The 15000-nt window shown below is 43.5% G+C and overlaps 1 protein-coding gene across 1 annotated transcript in view; it reads left to right on the top strand.

The window, feature by feature from the left end:
• vps13b (vacuolar protein sorting 13 homolog B) overlaps positions 1-15000 on the top strand; it is a 495502-nt gene that overhangs the window by 294483 nt on the left and 186019 nt on the right. Inside the window, exon 32 of the mRNA XM_080748468.1 lies at positions 14362-14565. Within this exon, the coding sequence (XP_080604594.1) occupies positions 14362-14565 (204 nt within the window). The remainder of the gene's footprint in view (positions 1-14361; positions 14566-15000) is intronic.

The following is a 15000-nucleotide window of genomic DNA, read 5'->3' as shown; positions in this document are numbered from 1 at the left end:
TTCCTGACACTGGGGCTCCAGGAAAAAGTGTGCAGCACGGCACCGTTTGATGTACCATCTCCTCTTAATTCTTTGCACCTGGCCTACTGTATGTTCTGGACGACGCTCACTCACTCGTTTGTTCCTCCTCCCTCCCTTTCTCCCTCCATCTCTCCGCTGCTGCCTGTAGGCTAACAGCCCTGTATTGTCCCCTGTGTGTTTTTAGGGCTTCTGCAGGGGGTGTGAAGCCCCTGCAGAAGCCCAGAGGGGAGCCTTTGCGTTGTGTTGCGGCCTGTCTTTTCCCTCCTCTCGATGCGCTCTAATAAAAGCAAGGCCACTGGACCCAGCTCCAGTTAAACACAGATGCTTTATTTTGAAACCACCCACTACCCCCCTCCCCCAGTATGCTTTTCATTTTACAAACCCACCCAATCCTTCTCTGCTTCTTCATTTTTTTGTCAAGTTTGTCCTCTTTTTTTTTTTCTCTCTCCTTTGTTATTTCCATCAGTGGCTCTCTGTGTGCCCGGGGCTGTTTGCATGTTGGCGTTTGGTCTCCAGTTTTTTGGCATTGTGTTGTTTGAGTGCCATGTTTTCACAGCGCTGCCTGTTTAGAGCTGTGGTCTGTCAGAAGCCTGGGCCTGCAGGCCCACTTCCTCCTCACTGTTCTGGAGTCAGTAAAATGAAACGCTGACTGGCAGGAGAGGAGAGGGATCGTACTGTAGCAGAAGGAACGGAGAAGAACATGGGATGAAGGACAAGAGGAGATTAAGCGAAAGGAAAGGATTGAAAGAGGACGGAACAAGAGAGGAAACCGAGAGAATTGTAGAAAGGAGATCTGAGAGGTGAAGGATTGACCAGCGATTCCTGTAATGGCTTCATTATGAAACTCATTACTGTCCACATGCACAGATCAGCATAATCCATCTTCCTTTAGCCTTTTTCTCACTCTCTCTCTTGTTCTGTTGCTTAAAATATTTTCTTTCTCTCACACTCACACATTTACTTTTATATTATCTCTGTGTATCTATCACTCAGTTGTCTCTTTTTACATCTCCTACTCCTGCCCCACCTCTCTCTCGCTCTCTCTCGCGCGTGCGCGCGCTGTGTCTGTCTGTCTCTTTCCCTCCCTCTACTGCCTCTCAATTGTGCACAGTACGTTTCTCACACTCAATGTGGTTCTCCCTGCTTATTGGAACAGTGTGGCGATGCCAACCAACACAGAGACTGTGGCTCGTCTCTGAGCCCACTGTCATTGTGTGACGGGCTCCAGATGAGGATGAGTGAACACAACCTCTAGTGCCTGCCTGGACTGGACTTGGCCTACGGTTAGTTAACCTAACTATGATATGAGGTCGTTCAAACCACCTGTTGGAGGCTGTAGAGTCGTCTGTGGACGTCTTAGGCATCCCATTTGTTAATTCTGTCTGTGATTCTGTCTGTTACCATCTCTCAGACAGTTCTCTCTCTCAACTTTTTTCCCCCTCTCTCCTCACTTCTTTTCATATCGTTTATCTCCTCCAAACCTTGTATTTAATATATATATATATATATATATATATTTATATATATATACAGTATATATATTTCAAAAATGAATGCCCTATTTTATACATGTTTGTATTGCGCAAAAGTAACAAATACAATTTGCCTGAAATGGCTGTAATGACAAAATAGGGTTCATCCTCTATGTGGGTTCCATAAATATTCAATTAACCAATGAAAATAGAGATCACGATCGACCGATAATGCCTCTATCGGCTTAGATCGGGACTGAATGTAACCTCAGCTTCAACTCCTACAAGTTGAATTGGATACTAAAGGACCTCAGCCTGCAATCTCCTAATGTTTATACTTAATATACAACGTCAATGTTTTCTAAGAAGAATCATTAAATATATAAATGCTGCTACAGTAACACAATAAATAGAATTTATAGATTTGACGATCGATCAGGAATATGGATCGCTATCGGCCCCAAAAATCGCAATCGGAGCATCTCTAAATGAAAAGTAACAAGAGCTTGTAATGAAATTATTGGTCCAATTTTAACAGTAATTAACTTTGAGTTACAAGCTTAAAATGAAGAAAGCAAAGCTCGCTCTCACTGTATCTCGTCCCTTGTTCCCGAAGCCTCTCCTTTTCCCTCCTTTTCCCTTTCGTCTCGGTCCCCTGAATCAGCAGTGGCAGTAGTGGAGTTGCGTAAGCCCTGATGTATCTTCACTCCCTCAAATGTGATTCCTTCAATAAGGCAGGGGGAAGAAAAGGGAAGGGGGGGTGGTTCCCATATAGAAATGTCACTTTGTATAAATAACGCTTGGCGGTTTTTGAACGAAGGCTAGATCCGCTGCAGAATTATAAACACTGGCCCCGCAGTCATTCACAGAGGAGGAAGAATTAGCCTGATGTAGAAGCCATGTGTGCCCCAGATTATTCTAATTATTTTACGCTGTTTTCCTTGCTGACACAAATGTATTTGGACACTATCTCATGAGAAAGTGGTTATGGTCCCGTTGTTGTGGGCGGGTCTGGGGGCTTCCAAGCTGCTCTGGTGTTCTTGGAGCTTGACCCTGCCTTTTCTTTAAAACTTGTGATTTAGACATAAGTTTTTAATTCCATTATGTGGGAGCTTCCAGCAGCGGGCCGCTGTATTTTGTTTAATTCCGCCTTTTGTTTGTTGGAAGGAAATTTGAATTAGAACAAAATGTTGTTTAAGGTCAAGGCAGACGTCAAGGGGAAGGGACCTACTGTTTTAGCTATCCCATTACATGTTTGTTCAGCCTGTCTGCTAAACCTGTAGCATACGTTAACCTAATCAAATATGGCCATCATTTCCCTGACTTTGTTTAGGAAAATGTCCATGCTTTATACCAAGAAGGATAAGGCCTTGATATGTAATCTGGCTGCTTTAAACATTTGTCAGAATTCAATAATTGCTGTAAACAATGTGTAATCAACTTCAAAGTGCTCTGCCAAAGACCCTCGTTTTCACAGATAAAAATGAGCATCCTCAACAAAACACACTGCGTGCCTGAGTATGTACTAATGCAAACCAGCTTGGCAATATTGAAGCTCTTAATCAATTTCAAGTGGAAAGAACAGTAGTGGCTCATGCTGTTGGATCCATGAAGCAAGCCTAATTTTACAGTGCCATAAAACACCCTCCTAGCTGGAGCACGCACTGAACAATTTATGTGCAGAAGGAAATGAAGAGCAATGCATATGAGGGACACATAATCAGCCTAATTTAAGGCTCATATCATAAACGGAATGGAGGTACTGTGTATGTATGTACACGCACATGTGCACGTCTGCCATTGGGGGGTTTGCATTACATTCCTGTGTGTGTGCTTGTGTTTGTGCATGTGAACATGTACAGTACTAAACGCACTATACTGTACATTAGTACGCCTGAACTGTAGGTGTTGAGATTTGTGGATGAACAGCAAAAGCCCGATTGATAATTTAAGTCTCATTCTGCACTTGCAGCGACAACATTGCGTCAGACTTGGCCGTCATTGATTGTTTGATAGATTGAGTATTTTATTAGACGAAAATGGGGAACATAACAAGTATAGTCAATACATTAAAATAATGTAGTACACTACAAGTACAGTACAATTACAGTTAAACACGCTGCCTAAAAGGAGCATCCCAAATAAGTCCTTTTACAGTATTTTTTGAAGTCGGAAGTCCTAGGTATTCAACTCATGGATATAACAAATAGCAAAAAAAAAACAGCATATGAGACAAGTAAGGGGGGGCTCACTTCTCACCTGTCTATGGGAGAAGTGATAACTACATCCGCCTCTGGCCTTCTGAACGATGAGTTTTCAGGGCAGTCTTGAAGGAAGCCAGCGAGCTACATGTTTTAAGGGAAGTAGTCAAGGAATTCCACACTTGGGTGGCAGTGTTGTAGAAGGAGAATTTACCCATATTTGTCTTATGGGTTTGTGTTATCAGATTGTCGTGTGCGCTCCCTCTGGTGTTGTGGCTGTGGGTGTCGCTGACTTTTTGGAGATATTTGGTCAGATATGCTGGCACTGAGGGGATTGAGGGCAGATTTGCATTGATTATTTTGAAAGGTAGCTGGACTATACTGAGTGACATGCTGTGACACGCATGGCGATTTGTTTCAAATGTAAAGTGCTTTATAAATGAAATGTGTTATTATTATTACACCTTACCCACCTTTGAGCTCTCCTACAAGCACGGCTGTTCACACCGGACCACAATATGCCTATTAATGGTGATAAACTGTGTCAGGCCTGCCTTAAAAAAATACAAACATACGGTGTAGCAAAGTGGATGTAAATAGAATTTTAAAATATACTTTACGGTACTGGATGTACTGTGCGTCACACAAGTGATGCACACGACACAAGTGGTGAAAATATGACAGGAAAAGTCGTCTTGTCAATTTTCAGCACCAAACATTTATTTAGTTAATTCATACTAGATGAATGGCAACAGAACACATACACTTACAGATATACATAGTAGCCAGTATGTGTTGTACTCTAACATACTTCGACAGCAGGGACTAGTAAAACTAAATGACAGACTCCCTATACCGCATGGAAGCTCACAATTATTGTTGAAAAAAGTTTTAATTATCCCAATTTATGTTTCAATATTGCATGGTCTATGTGTTGCCTAAATTTTGTATTGTACTATATTATATAAATTAACCTACAGTATACTATACATTATTTCCAGACATGCTGCAATAGACTCAGTGCATAACTGTAATCCCCGGTTTTCTGAAGGTAGTCTACCTGTATCCGGTTCAGTTTCCCATAGATTTATTTCACTGGTGCGGCAGCAGATTTAAACCGGAAACACTTATGATGGTCATGTTTCCGCTGCTGCACCAAAACAGCTATGCACAAAGCTTTTCAGCACTTTTCCTCAAAACTATGTAAGCCACACCTACAAAATGGCTGCAGGGACTAAAGAATGCAGGCGACAGCCACTCTGCGACACATATCGACAAAGTCCCTGCTGGTGAGAGCACAGGCAGAGTATAAAAATGTACTCCCAAGGGTCCACAGCAGAAACTAGAAGCAGTGCTCTTCCGAGCACAGGTCTCCACCAGGCCGTGTGTCCTGGTGGTGCTACTGTATAATAGGCCAATGTAAAAAGGGTGGCATATGTTCTTTCATGGCAATCGGACGCTGCATGCATGATTTGAAGCATTGTGTTCCAAAAATGTGTTTTGCTAAAGTCTACCTGCTGGTGGCGCTATAACAGGCCAATGTTTAAAAGGTAGCATTTGTTCCTTGACCTAGTGGGAATATGTGTGGCAAATGTCACGGTAATCGCAAGCTGCGTTGATGATTTGAGGCATTTTGTTCAAAAACGGAGCAACCCTGCAAACTTTGGAAGTTAATATTAGCCAATCAGGATGGAATATGAAATATCAGACGGATCGGACTTGATCACATGACTATAGAGATATTGTGTACCGATTTGCATGATTTTTGGATAAAATCTCAAGGAGTAATATCCAAAAATGTGTTTTACATAAGTCGGCCCAAAGGTGGCGCTATAAAAGGCTGATGTGAAAAATGCAGGGCAAAGGTTTATCCTTAGCCTCTAGGGAGTGCGCTTACAAAGTTTGAAACTGATCGGTGGAGTTATAGGTAAAACCACAAATCGGCCTGTTATAGCGCCACCATGAGGCTGATTTAAAAATAATTAAGTGGCATTTCTTCCTCGGCCTAGTGGGAACGTGTGTGCGCGATTTCATGATAATTGCACTTTGCGTTTGTGATTTGAGGCATTTTGTTCAAAACGGCTCAATCCTACAAACTTTGGAAGCCAATCTTAGCCAATCAGGATGGAATATGCAAAATCGGACAGATCCGTGTCGATCACATGACTGTCGAGATATTGCCTACCGATTTGTATGATCTTTGGACAAAATCTGTAAGAGTAGTGCACAGAAATGTGTTTTGCAAACATCGGCCACTAGGTGGCGCTAGAAAAGGCCCATTTGAAAGATTTAGGACAGAGGTTCTAGATTGGCATCCAGGGAATGTGTGTGCTCACTTTGGCAGCGACCGGGCCAACGGCGACTGAGATTAGGTGCTCACAAACTGCGAGGACGCACGGACGGACGGACGGACGGACGGACGGACGGACGGACGGACGGACGGACGGACGGAGAGGAAAACATACTCTCCCCCATGCCTTCGGCTGGTGGAGACAATAAATCAGGTGTTGGAATGAAAGGAGAAACATGCACCTCTGATCCATGTATGGGTTCATGTTTTGGTATTCTGGACAGCACTTCTAATACAACATGTGATACACAGCTGTACAAGCATTGCTCTCTCTCTGATATCATGCGTCAATCCACTTGAAACAGCGTCAGATGGAATAATCGGTTTTGGGTGCCGGGTGAGTCTGGGCCCTTTTTTTTGTTTCAAACGAGGTTCAGTGCGGTTCAGGCATTGTCAATCAGAAGAGTGAGTAGGCTGAGAGCCTTGACAGAAAGGGGTTTCAGATCTGGAATCTTCCTCTAGCAAAAGAAGGATTATTTTCCTTTAATTAGTGTTAAAGTAGCATTGAGGTATGCGCCTGTTTTACTTTAGCGTGATGAGAATTACTTTTTTGGAGGGCAAGCCAGATCGTTGGCCACCCCTGCCATGTTCCCCACTGCAGCCAGTTCATGAATAATCTATTCCATGCATGTGTTTAGTGATTAATTAAAGATAAGGCCCATCGAATTAAAATTACAGTGGGATTACATCATTGTGAAATTGCTTGGTGGGGAAGAGAATCTGGTTTCAATCGGGGCCGGAGGAAGTCAACAAGGCATTCCCTTCACACCTCGACATCAGGGACCCGCTCCTAAAACTCAGCCTGACATGTTTTATAAAAGCAGCATTATGTCAGTTTTCAGAGCAGGGAGGAAGCATATCAAATCTGTTACTGCTAACAGAGGAAGTGATTTCACAAGTACTGGCCTACTCTGTTTTATGGGAAAAAGGGTAGCATTGTCCAATGGTCTAGCACACATACTAGCTGTGTGCACACATGTGTGTCAGTGCATGTACACAGACAAAGACACACACACACACACACACACACACACACACACACACACACACACACATACACACACACACACACACACACACACACACACACACACACACACACACAAAGCTCCCTATGCCTCTCAGCAGCAGCAACTTCAATTGAATACAGAAGTGGATCTAATAAACATACACATTCGCGCACACACACATTCGCGCACACACACATGCACGCGCAAGTAAACACACACATGCTCACACAAACAAACCTACCAGTGATTCTCAGCAGCAGCAACTTCAGTCATGCACAGAAGAGGATCCAAGGCACATTTCTCAGTAGATCTATGGCAGATGTACACCTACCATATGAAAGAAGCCAGTGAGCACTCATTGTCTTTAAAAAGCCAGTGAATTACTGTCCCTATTAACTAGGAATGCTCCGTGTTTAGAGCTACCTGCAACCGGCAGCCAGAGAACGGCACTGTTAAAGCTAAGCAGACCAGGAGCTGTGTGTGTGTGTGTGTGTGTGTGTGTGTGTGTGTGTGTGTGTGTGTGTGTGTGTGTGTGTGTGTGTGTGTGTGTGTGTGTGTGTGTGTGTGTGTGTGTGTGTGTGTGTGTGTGTGTGTGTGTGTGTGTGTGTGTGTGTGTGAGAGCGAGCGCGCGCGCACTTAAGTAAAGCAGAGCAGAGCCAATGGGAGTGTGTGTGTGCGCGCGTGTACATGTGTTCTTTGCGGATGCGCATGCGGGTGCATGTGTTAAAGTAAAACAGAGCAGAGTCAGTGGGAATGAGGACAACATGTGTTTGTTTCAGTGACTGGTAACTGTAGCTCTGTTAGCACAGACACACTGCAGAGCTCTCCAAGGTAGAACAAAGGCAGCAGATCTGTGTGGGGAGTGAGGGTCATCATCATTTGGAATGGTCAACAGCCAAGTATGTGTGATACTGTATACCTTTGAAAAATGACTCAGGCTGGCGTTAATAAATGAATCACTTCATCATTTCGGAATAAGGTCATTTGTTTACAGCACTGGATGAAAAAAAAGAGTAACCTCATGTAAATAGACACTTCTATCTGTGAATTCCTGTGAATGAAGCCAAATGAAATAACTCCTCAATCTTAATGATTGTCAGATCATCTCCTCTCTTAACAGGAACATTTTAAGTGAGCAGAAACGACAGAATTGGAGCAAGATGGACCTATAAATTACATGGAGTGGACTGACAGCTTTAACAGGCCATCATGGCAAGCATATGTTAGAAAGTGTCTTCAGAACAACGTGTCCATCGCAGCCATGTTTATAACCCTGGAGCTTCTCTGACATGTAAACGCCATGGGAGACAAATGGTTCCTGCAATTAAGATGTTGAAATCACAGTGCAAACACTGACTTTTAGTATACACCATGTCACTGTAAACAGAGGGCCTTTACAGTAGTGCTCTGTCCTCCTTACTGTCTTATACCACTGTCATAGGGGTGGTATAAGCTTGAACTAAACCTTGCTTGTATATACAAGTAATAGTTTCCTCCTAAGATCTTGTGTAAATATGATATAATTGGTCAAGTATGAGTGTCTTTAAAGCCCAATCAGCCTAATGAATAACAGGCTCCTGTTGGGAGCAGCCTTGGGGATGAGTAATGCTGTTGGTCCTTAAATAGAATACATTATTGATGCTTTTCTCTTGTACATGTGATAGCACATCGGGACTTAGTAAGAAACTGGTTTCTTATTTGGTGTGGCTCTATTCCAGAGGTAAAGGAACAGAAGGATTCAAAATGGTGCCTGTAACATTAGTATGTGGTGCTTTTAATACAAACTGAAGTACAGTAGCTTTAATTTGCCAGCACTGACAAATGTGGAGCATTGTTGCAGCTTTAAGAACACATTTGCTTTATTTTTTCTGTCTTTGCGACTTCAATTAAATGTGCTTAAGTCGTCAGAAATTCTGTAGGTTGTAGCTGTTTAAAAAAATGCGGGTGACTGAATCTGCCATTCTGCTGACTCGCCGTGTTCCACGACATCATTTTCCCCTCTCAATCTCAGGGCTGCTCAGCGTTCTAATTCAGAGCCCTAATTACTATAATTGGTAGATGCAAATTAACAGCAATTGGACTTGACTGGGGTCATAAATCCACCGCTCAGAAGTCGCCGAGTTTTTTGGCAATTGAGACTGGACCACCGTCGGTCTGGGTGCTTAACTTACTAAGTAATTGCAAGTTTCATGAATCATAATGCATATGAATTCCCCCTCGGCGCACGTACTGTACTGGCCCAGGGGATTCTGATCTAGGCTGTTGGGAGTCATAGTGAGTTGAGTGAAAAAGGTGCTGCTTCGCTTATAGCTCTTTCCAAGGGCAGAAATACCATAGGGGAGATGCTGGGTGCTAATGGTGGTTGCCTAATAACACATCCACCCACAGAGAAAGAATATTACGACCACAGCTGAGCACTGGCTTTTGTAGAATTTGTGGATGAATGATACAGTTGACGCTGGTCTTACAGAGTACTTTACTTCATGGATATTACTTTACGGCTTAAACAAAGTGGAAGCGACCCCCAGCGCTAAATGAAACGACACAGCAAAAAAGACATGCACCGTTAGCATTTCAATGCAGTATGTACTCCTTCAGTTCAAATATACAGTAGTTGGGGTCCACTCAGAACAAAGAACACAGAACCCCTTATGAAATACAGCACGTCTGTGTACCGAGCTAATTTAGCTTGACTTGGCTGAATTAAGCCTGAGACCTGAATGAAATTTCTACTCAGTATGTATGTTCTACCAGGAGAACTGAAACAGGGGGCCCGCCTCACTCACAAGCGCGCTCACTCACTCACGCACGCACACACACACACACACACACACACACACACACACACACACACACACACACACACACACACACACACACACACACACACACACACACACACGAACGCGCGCGTTCACACATACTCCTGCCCCCGCTGAACGTGTAAGCAGACATGTATTGCATGTGATTGCTGGGGAAATGGAGTGAAAAACAGGTCTGGGGTTGCGGGTTCAGGTTGCGGGTTTCAGAGTGACGAGATCCAGAAGCCGGTGGGCCTGGTATTACCCTGCTGCTTCCTGCCCCTGTGGCCTGGAGCAGGGGATGGGGAGGGGCAGCGGGGGTTGTTAATGCCAGGGGCCACGATACTAGAACCTGCCCCACAGGAGTCCCTCTGGAGGGGGCTGAACCCCGGCCCATGGCTCCCACAGTCGTACCGCCAGCCGCTCAGACCCAGTCCAGATCCCACTGTGGTTTGTTTTATTACCTTGAACCACGGCTAACCTTCAAAACCTCTGCATGGAAATGGAGGCCTCCCAGGATTCCCTTCTTTCACTCTTTCAACAATTCCTCTCACTTATTTGCCATTCCTTGTGCAGTAGGCTTCTCAGTTGATGTAATTCTGTCCTGTTATTTTTTTTTTTTTTTACTCTTTCACACACATTTCAAGCCAGGAGCTTATCTCAGAACTGTGATGTGCAGTAGCAGATACTCCTATTCTAGAGGCATAGAACTGTGTGTTAGAAGTGTGTGTGTGTGTGTGTGTGTGTGTGTGTGTGTGTGTGTGTGTGTGTGTGTGTGTGTGTGTGTGTGTGTGTGTGTGTGTGTGTGTGTGTGTGTGTGTGTGTGTGCGTGCGTGCGTGCGTGCGTGCGTGCGCGCGTGTGTTAATGTGTGTGTGTGCTACTAATGTGTTCTGTGTGCATCCTACCATGTATCCTATTAGTACCTCAGAACACCATTCCAAACCTGCTGCATGTTAAAGCACCCATTCCTCCCACACTCTCGCCTAATACAAATTATGATTGATTCTCTGCCCAGTGCAAGCATGGGCCCATGGAATGCAAAATGGAGAACAGAACATGCACTGTAATTAATTGCCCATTTGTTAACTTGTTTGCATAATTTCTCTTCTACAGAGTTCAGGACATTATCTATTTATTACTTCTTTCTTGTGTGCCTATGATGAAGCAACAATGAACAGTTCTCCCAATGGTCTAGATTAGAAGCATATCACTGCCATGTCTTGACAATCTTGTCCTCGTTTTCGCACTGGAGGGCTTGAATTAGAGGCTTTGAGTTTGAGCCATAATAATGTTGGAGAGAAGCCCTCATATTTCAGCTCTGATGCAAAATCAGCCCAGTGGCTTTTAGGATTTAAATTGGGTTTAAACTGTGTCAGAAAAAGAAGTGTTTTTTAAAATAATAGCCACGAAACGCCATGAAACAGAACTTTCATACTGCTGAGAGCTTTTGATCCATTTTTATAAATAGCTGAATTTTGTCGTAAAAATAATGTTTTTGCGGTCTTTTCCTGCAATTAAAATAAGGTTTGGCTCAGGAACAAGGGGCCGAGCTAACTACTTCATGTTTGAGAAAACTCTCTATTTCTCTCCCTCACCCCTCCATCCATCCATCCATTCATCCCTCCCTCCCTCCCGAGAGCATATGTAATTTATGACTTGTTATTTTCAATTTTCCCCGTATTTTCCACATGGCAGCAGCAGGCAGATGTGTGATAATGTCATGTGAGAGGGTGCAGCAGGGTGTGCTCCACCTGCCCTGCTCTGTATGTTTTAAGTTCTGCCGTGTGGACGGTGGGCAGAGTGCTTCTGGCCGTGCTTTCCCAGGACATTTCTCTGATTCCTCTTGGCCGAACGGTGTGGTCTTCACATGACCAATCAAATATGTCAAACGCGCCAGTGTTTTTCCCCCCGCGTGTACAACAAGAGAGTCTGGCTCCAATTATTATTGCACCCCAAGGGGAACTTCCAAAAATTCCTCCCCTTCTCGTTTGTCAGAAACGAAGCTCTCTCGTTTCCTGCGATTGGCTGAAATATGTCTTTTGATATTAAATCACGGCGGTTTCCACTGGCTACATGACCAAGACAAATGTTTATCATATTTATTTATGTCATTGGAGATGACCCTGCAGCCCAGCAATGTGGAGTCTTGGCTGCAGACTCCCATGTTATGTTGATTATGAGTAAGAGAGTCTCCCAAATAAGCTGAAGTTAAGAGATAATTTGGACAGTGGATGAGGTAACTGCGGTTTGTTTAATGTGAAAAATACAGTTATAGAGAGGGGGGCGGGCATGGAGGTACGGTTTCAAAAGACCAAATGAATCTAGACTGACACATCCCACCCAAACGTTACAGGGCTCTTGGTTTGAATTATATCATTTCTCTGTTGATAAATGTGGCTCCAAATGTTGATTAGGGATCTGTTTCAGTTGTTTGTATGTCAACAAATCCAGCTAAATCCAGTTATACACCTCTGATCTCCCATTGCCGTTGTTTTTGTACTTGGTGCGCATTGTCATAACATCACGCTCTGGTTGAGGCCTTCCCAGTGCAGGGTAGACGCTGTAAGAAAATTGCCATTGACATTGCCGAAACAAATAAAACTCCTCATCCTGCCACTACATCTGTAGCCATTTTAAGCCCCTTATTTGTGCTGTTAAAGCTCTCATTTGAATTCACCAGCACAAATAAACATATCATAATGAAGCCAACGGCCCTGATGTCATATGCAGATGTTTGAATTTTGATTATTCTTCTTTGCCTGGTGAATTTGTCAGGATTGCGTCCCTCAAAGCAAAATACATGACATCATTGACTTCATGGCGCTGACGGGCCCGATGATTGCTCTCTTCACTACAGCATTGGTTCTCAAAGTGGGGTCCGGGGACCCCCAGGGGTCCTCAAGGGAGTTCCTGGGGTCCCCAGCTAAATGATTGTTAGGAACCAAATAGACTTATGGGTCTGTAACTCTGGTAGTGTACAAATGTACATTTGTACCCGCTCAGAGTTAAATTAACATCAATATACATATATATTTTACAATATAAATTGGGGTCTCAGAGAAAGAAGAAGCCATTAAATACCATTTAATGGCTTCTTCTTTCTCTGAGACCCCAGAGATCCGTAGCCTAATGCATGTCAACCAGGGGGTCCTTAAAATTGACTGCTAGAGCTGTAAAAACCTTCTCTTATGGGGGTCCCCGACATATCTTTTCAAATGGGGGTCCGTGGGCCAATGTCAATTTGGGGGTCCTTGACATGAAAAAGGTTGAGAACCACTGCAATACAGTAGGTATCAAGGGCTTCATTTTCCAGTGTTGACTACATTTACTAAAGTACTGTGCTTAATTTAAGTAAAATTTCGAGCAACTTTTACTTTACTGGAGTATTTACAATTTTCAGTACTTCCACTACATCTCAGAGGCAAATATTGTACTTTTACTCCACTACAATTACCGGAAAATGTACTAGTTACTAGTAACGTAGTAGATTGATTATTATCCCAAAACATACATTAAACACTTCTAAACATTTCATCCAGAGCCTTCTACCTACGGAGAGTCGCGAGGGGCCAGGTCTTCCACGCACACATCTATTGGTGTATAGTGACAAACCGGAAGTTTACAGAATGCATTGAAGTCTATGAGGGCTAAAGTGACAATGAACCACGTGACCAGCGCTGTTTCTGACCCTGCAATGGCAAAACTCTTTGATTAGACAACTCTGATTTCATCCATTTTAAAATGGCCGATCTGTGAGCTTGTAGACCTGCTATTTAAAAAAATATGTTTAAAACAGGACATTCGGCATAATGAGTACTTTTACTTTTGTTACTTCATTTTGATACCAATACTTTTGTACCTTTTTTTGTATTTTGAAATCCAGAATTTACTTATAACAGAGTATTTCTACATTGCAGTATTGCTACTTTTCCTTAAGTAAAACATTTGAGTACTTTTTCCACCACTGCCAGTCTCAAGACTACCGTGCCGTCCATCTGAATCTTTTACAGTGTTTACGGCTAATGATAACTTGGCATAAATCAGAACCTTTTAAAAGGCAAATGATTTCACCTGAGGCCTGCTGGGTTATTTATCTGAGTTCTGGGTATTTGCGTGTCTCCCAGAGGGTTTAATTTGTCCATAATTCAACTTGAATATGAAACCTGTAGGCTTTTAAACCACTGAATGGGCACTGGGAGGGAGGGGAAGAGTAGTGGTTAGGGACTGGTGCCAGGATCTCTTTACTGGTTCAGTATAACACGGTGCCTGGTCTACTGCTTAGAATATGTTTCTGTAATGGCCTGGAAAGTCTGCTGCAGTATAATGACACAATAAAAACAACATATCATGTTTTATACATTGGGGTTGTTGTGCTTAGACACCATTTATATCCACTGTAATCTGCTTATTGATTGAATGACTTTTGATGTGAGTTGGACTGTGATGCTTTCTCTGAAACATCTTACTTTAGTTCTTATTCTCTGCCTCTCTCTCCCCCCTCCTAGACGTGCACTCAACCTGGGCATCCTGCGTGACCCGGGTTCGGAGGTGGAGGACCGTCAGTACCAGCTGGACCTCCAATCCATCAACATCGGCACGGCCCAGTGGGAGCAGCTCAAGCCGGAGAAGGAAGGGTCGAAGGGGGGAACATCAGCAGAGAGCGAGAGGAGCTCCCAGAATCCTGCACTGGAGTGGAATATGGCCAGCAGGTGAGAAATTATATTGGAACTACTGGTAGACACATGTGAAAGCTGATGTAGTGCTGTATACAAGCTGCTGAACTACTCATCGATTGGAGATTCCTACTGGGCCAGGACCTAGTTGATAATATTGAATACAAAGCGTATAATGCTGCTACAGTATCAGCTTGCCTGTTGTTGCCGGGGTTATTGCGTTCAAGCCAGAGAACCATTCCACAATGCTACATATTCTGTCACTACGCTCCTTGAAAGCAGCTCACAGGAAGCTGTCATCATTCGTCATTTCAATATAGAGCATTAAATGTATCTCCACTACTACAGTCTTGCACAGACTGTATGGTAGAAGCATTTGTATGTTGTGTGAGCCATCAGTCTCAAGAGATCATTGCTGTGACAACCCAAGTTTAGCAATTTGTCCCTGTCCGAGACAAGGAGTGCCGAGTC

This window comes from Nannobrachium achirus (genome assembly GCF_963921795.1).
Source record: "Nannobrachium achirus genome assembly, chromosome: 2".
Classification (NCBI taxonomy): domain Eukaryota; kingdom Metazoa; phylum Chordata; class Actinopteri; order Myctophiformes; family Myctophidae; genus Nannobrachium; species Nannobrachium achirus.
Note: the sequence above shows the minus strand (reverse complement) of the source record. Positions and strands in the feature narration are given on the sequence as shown.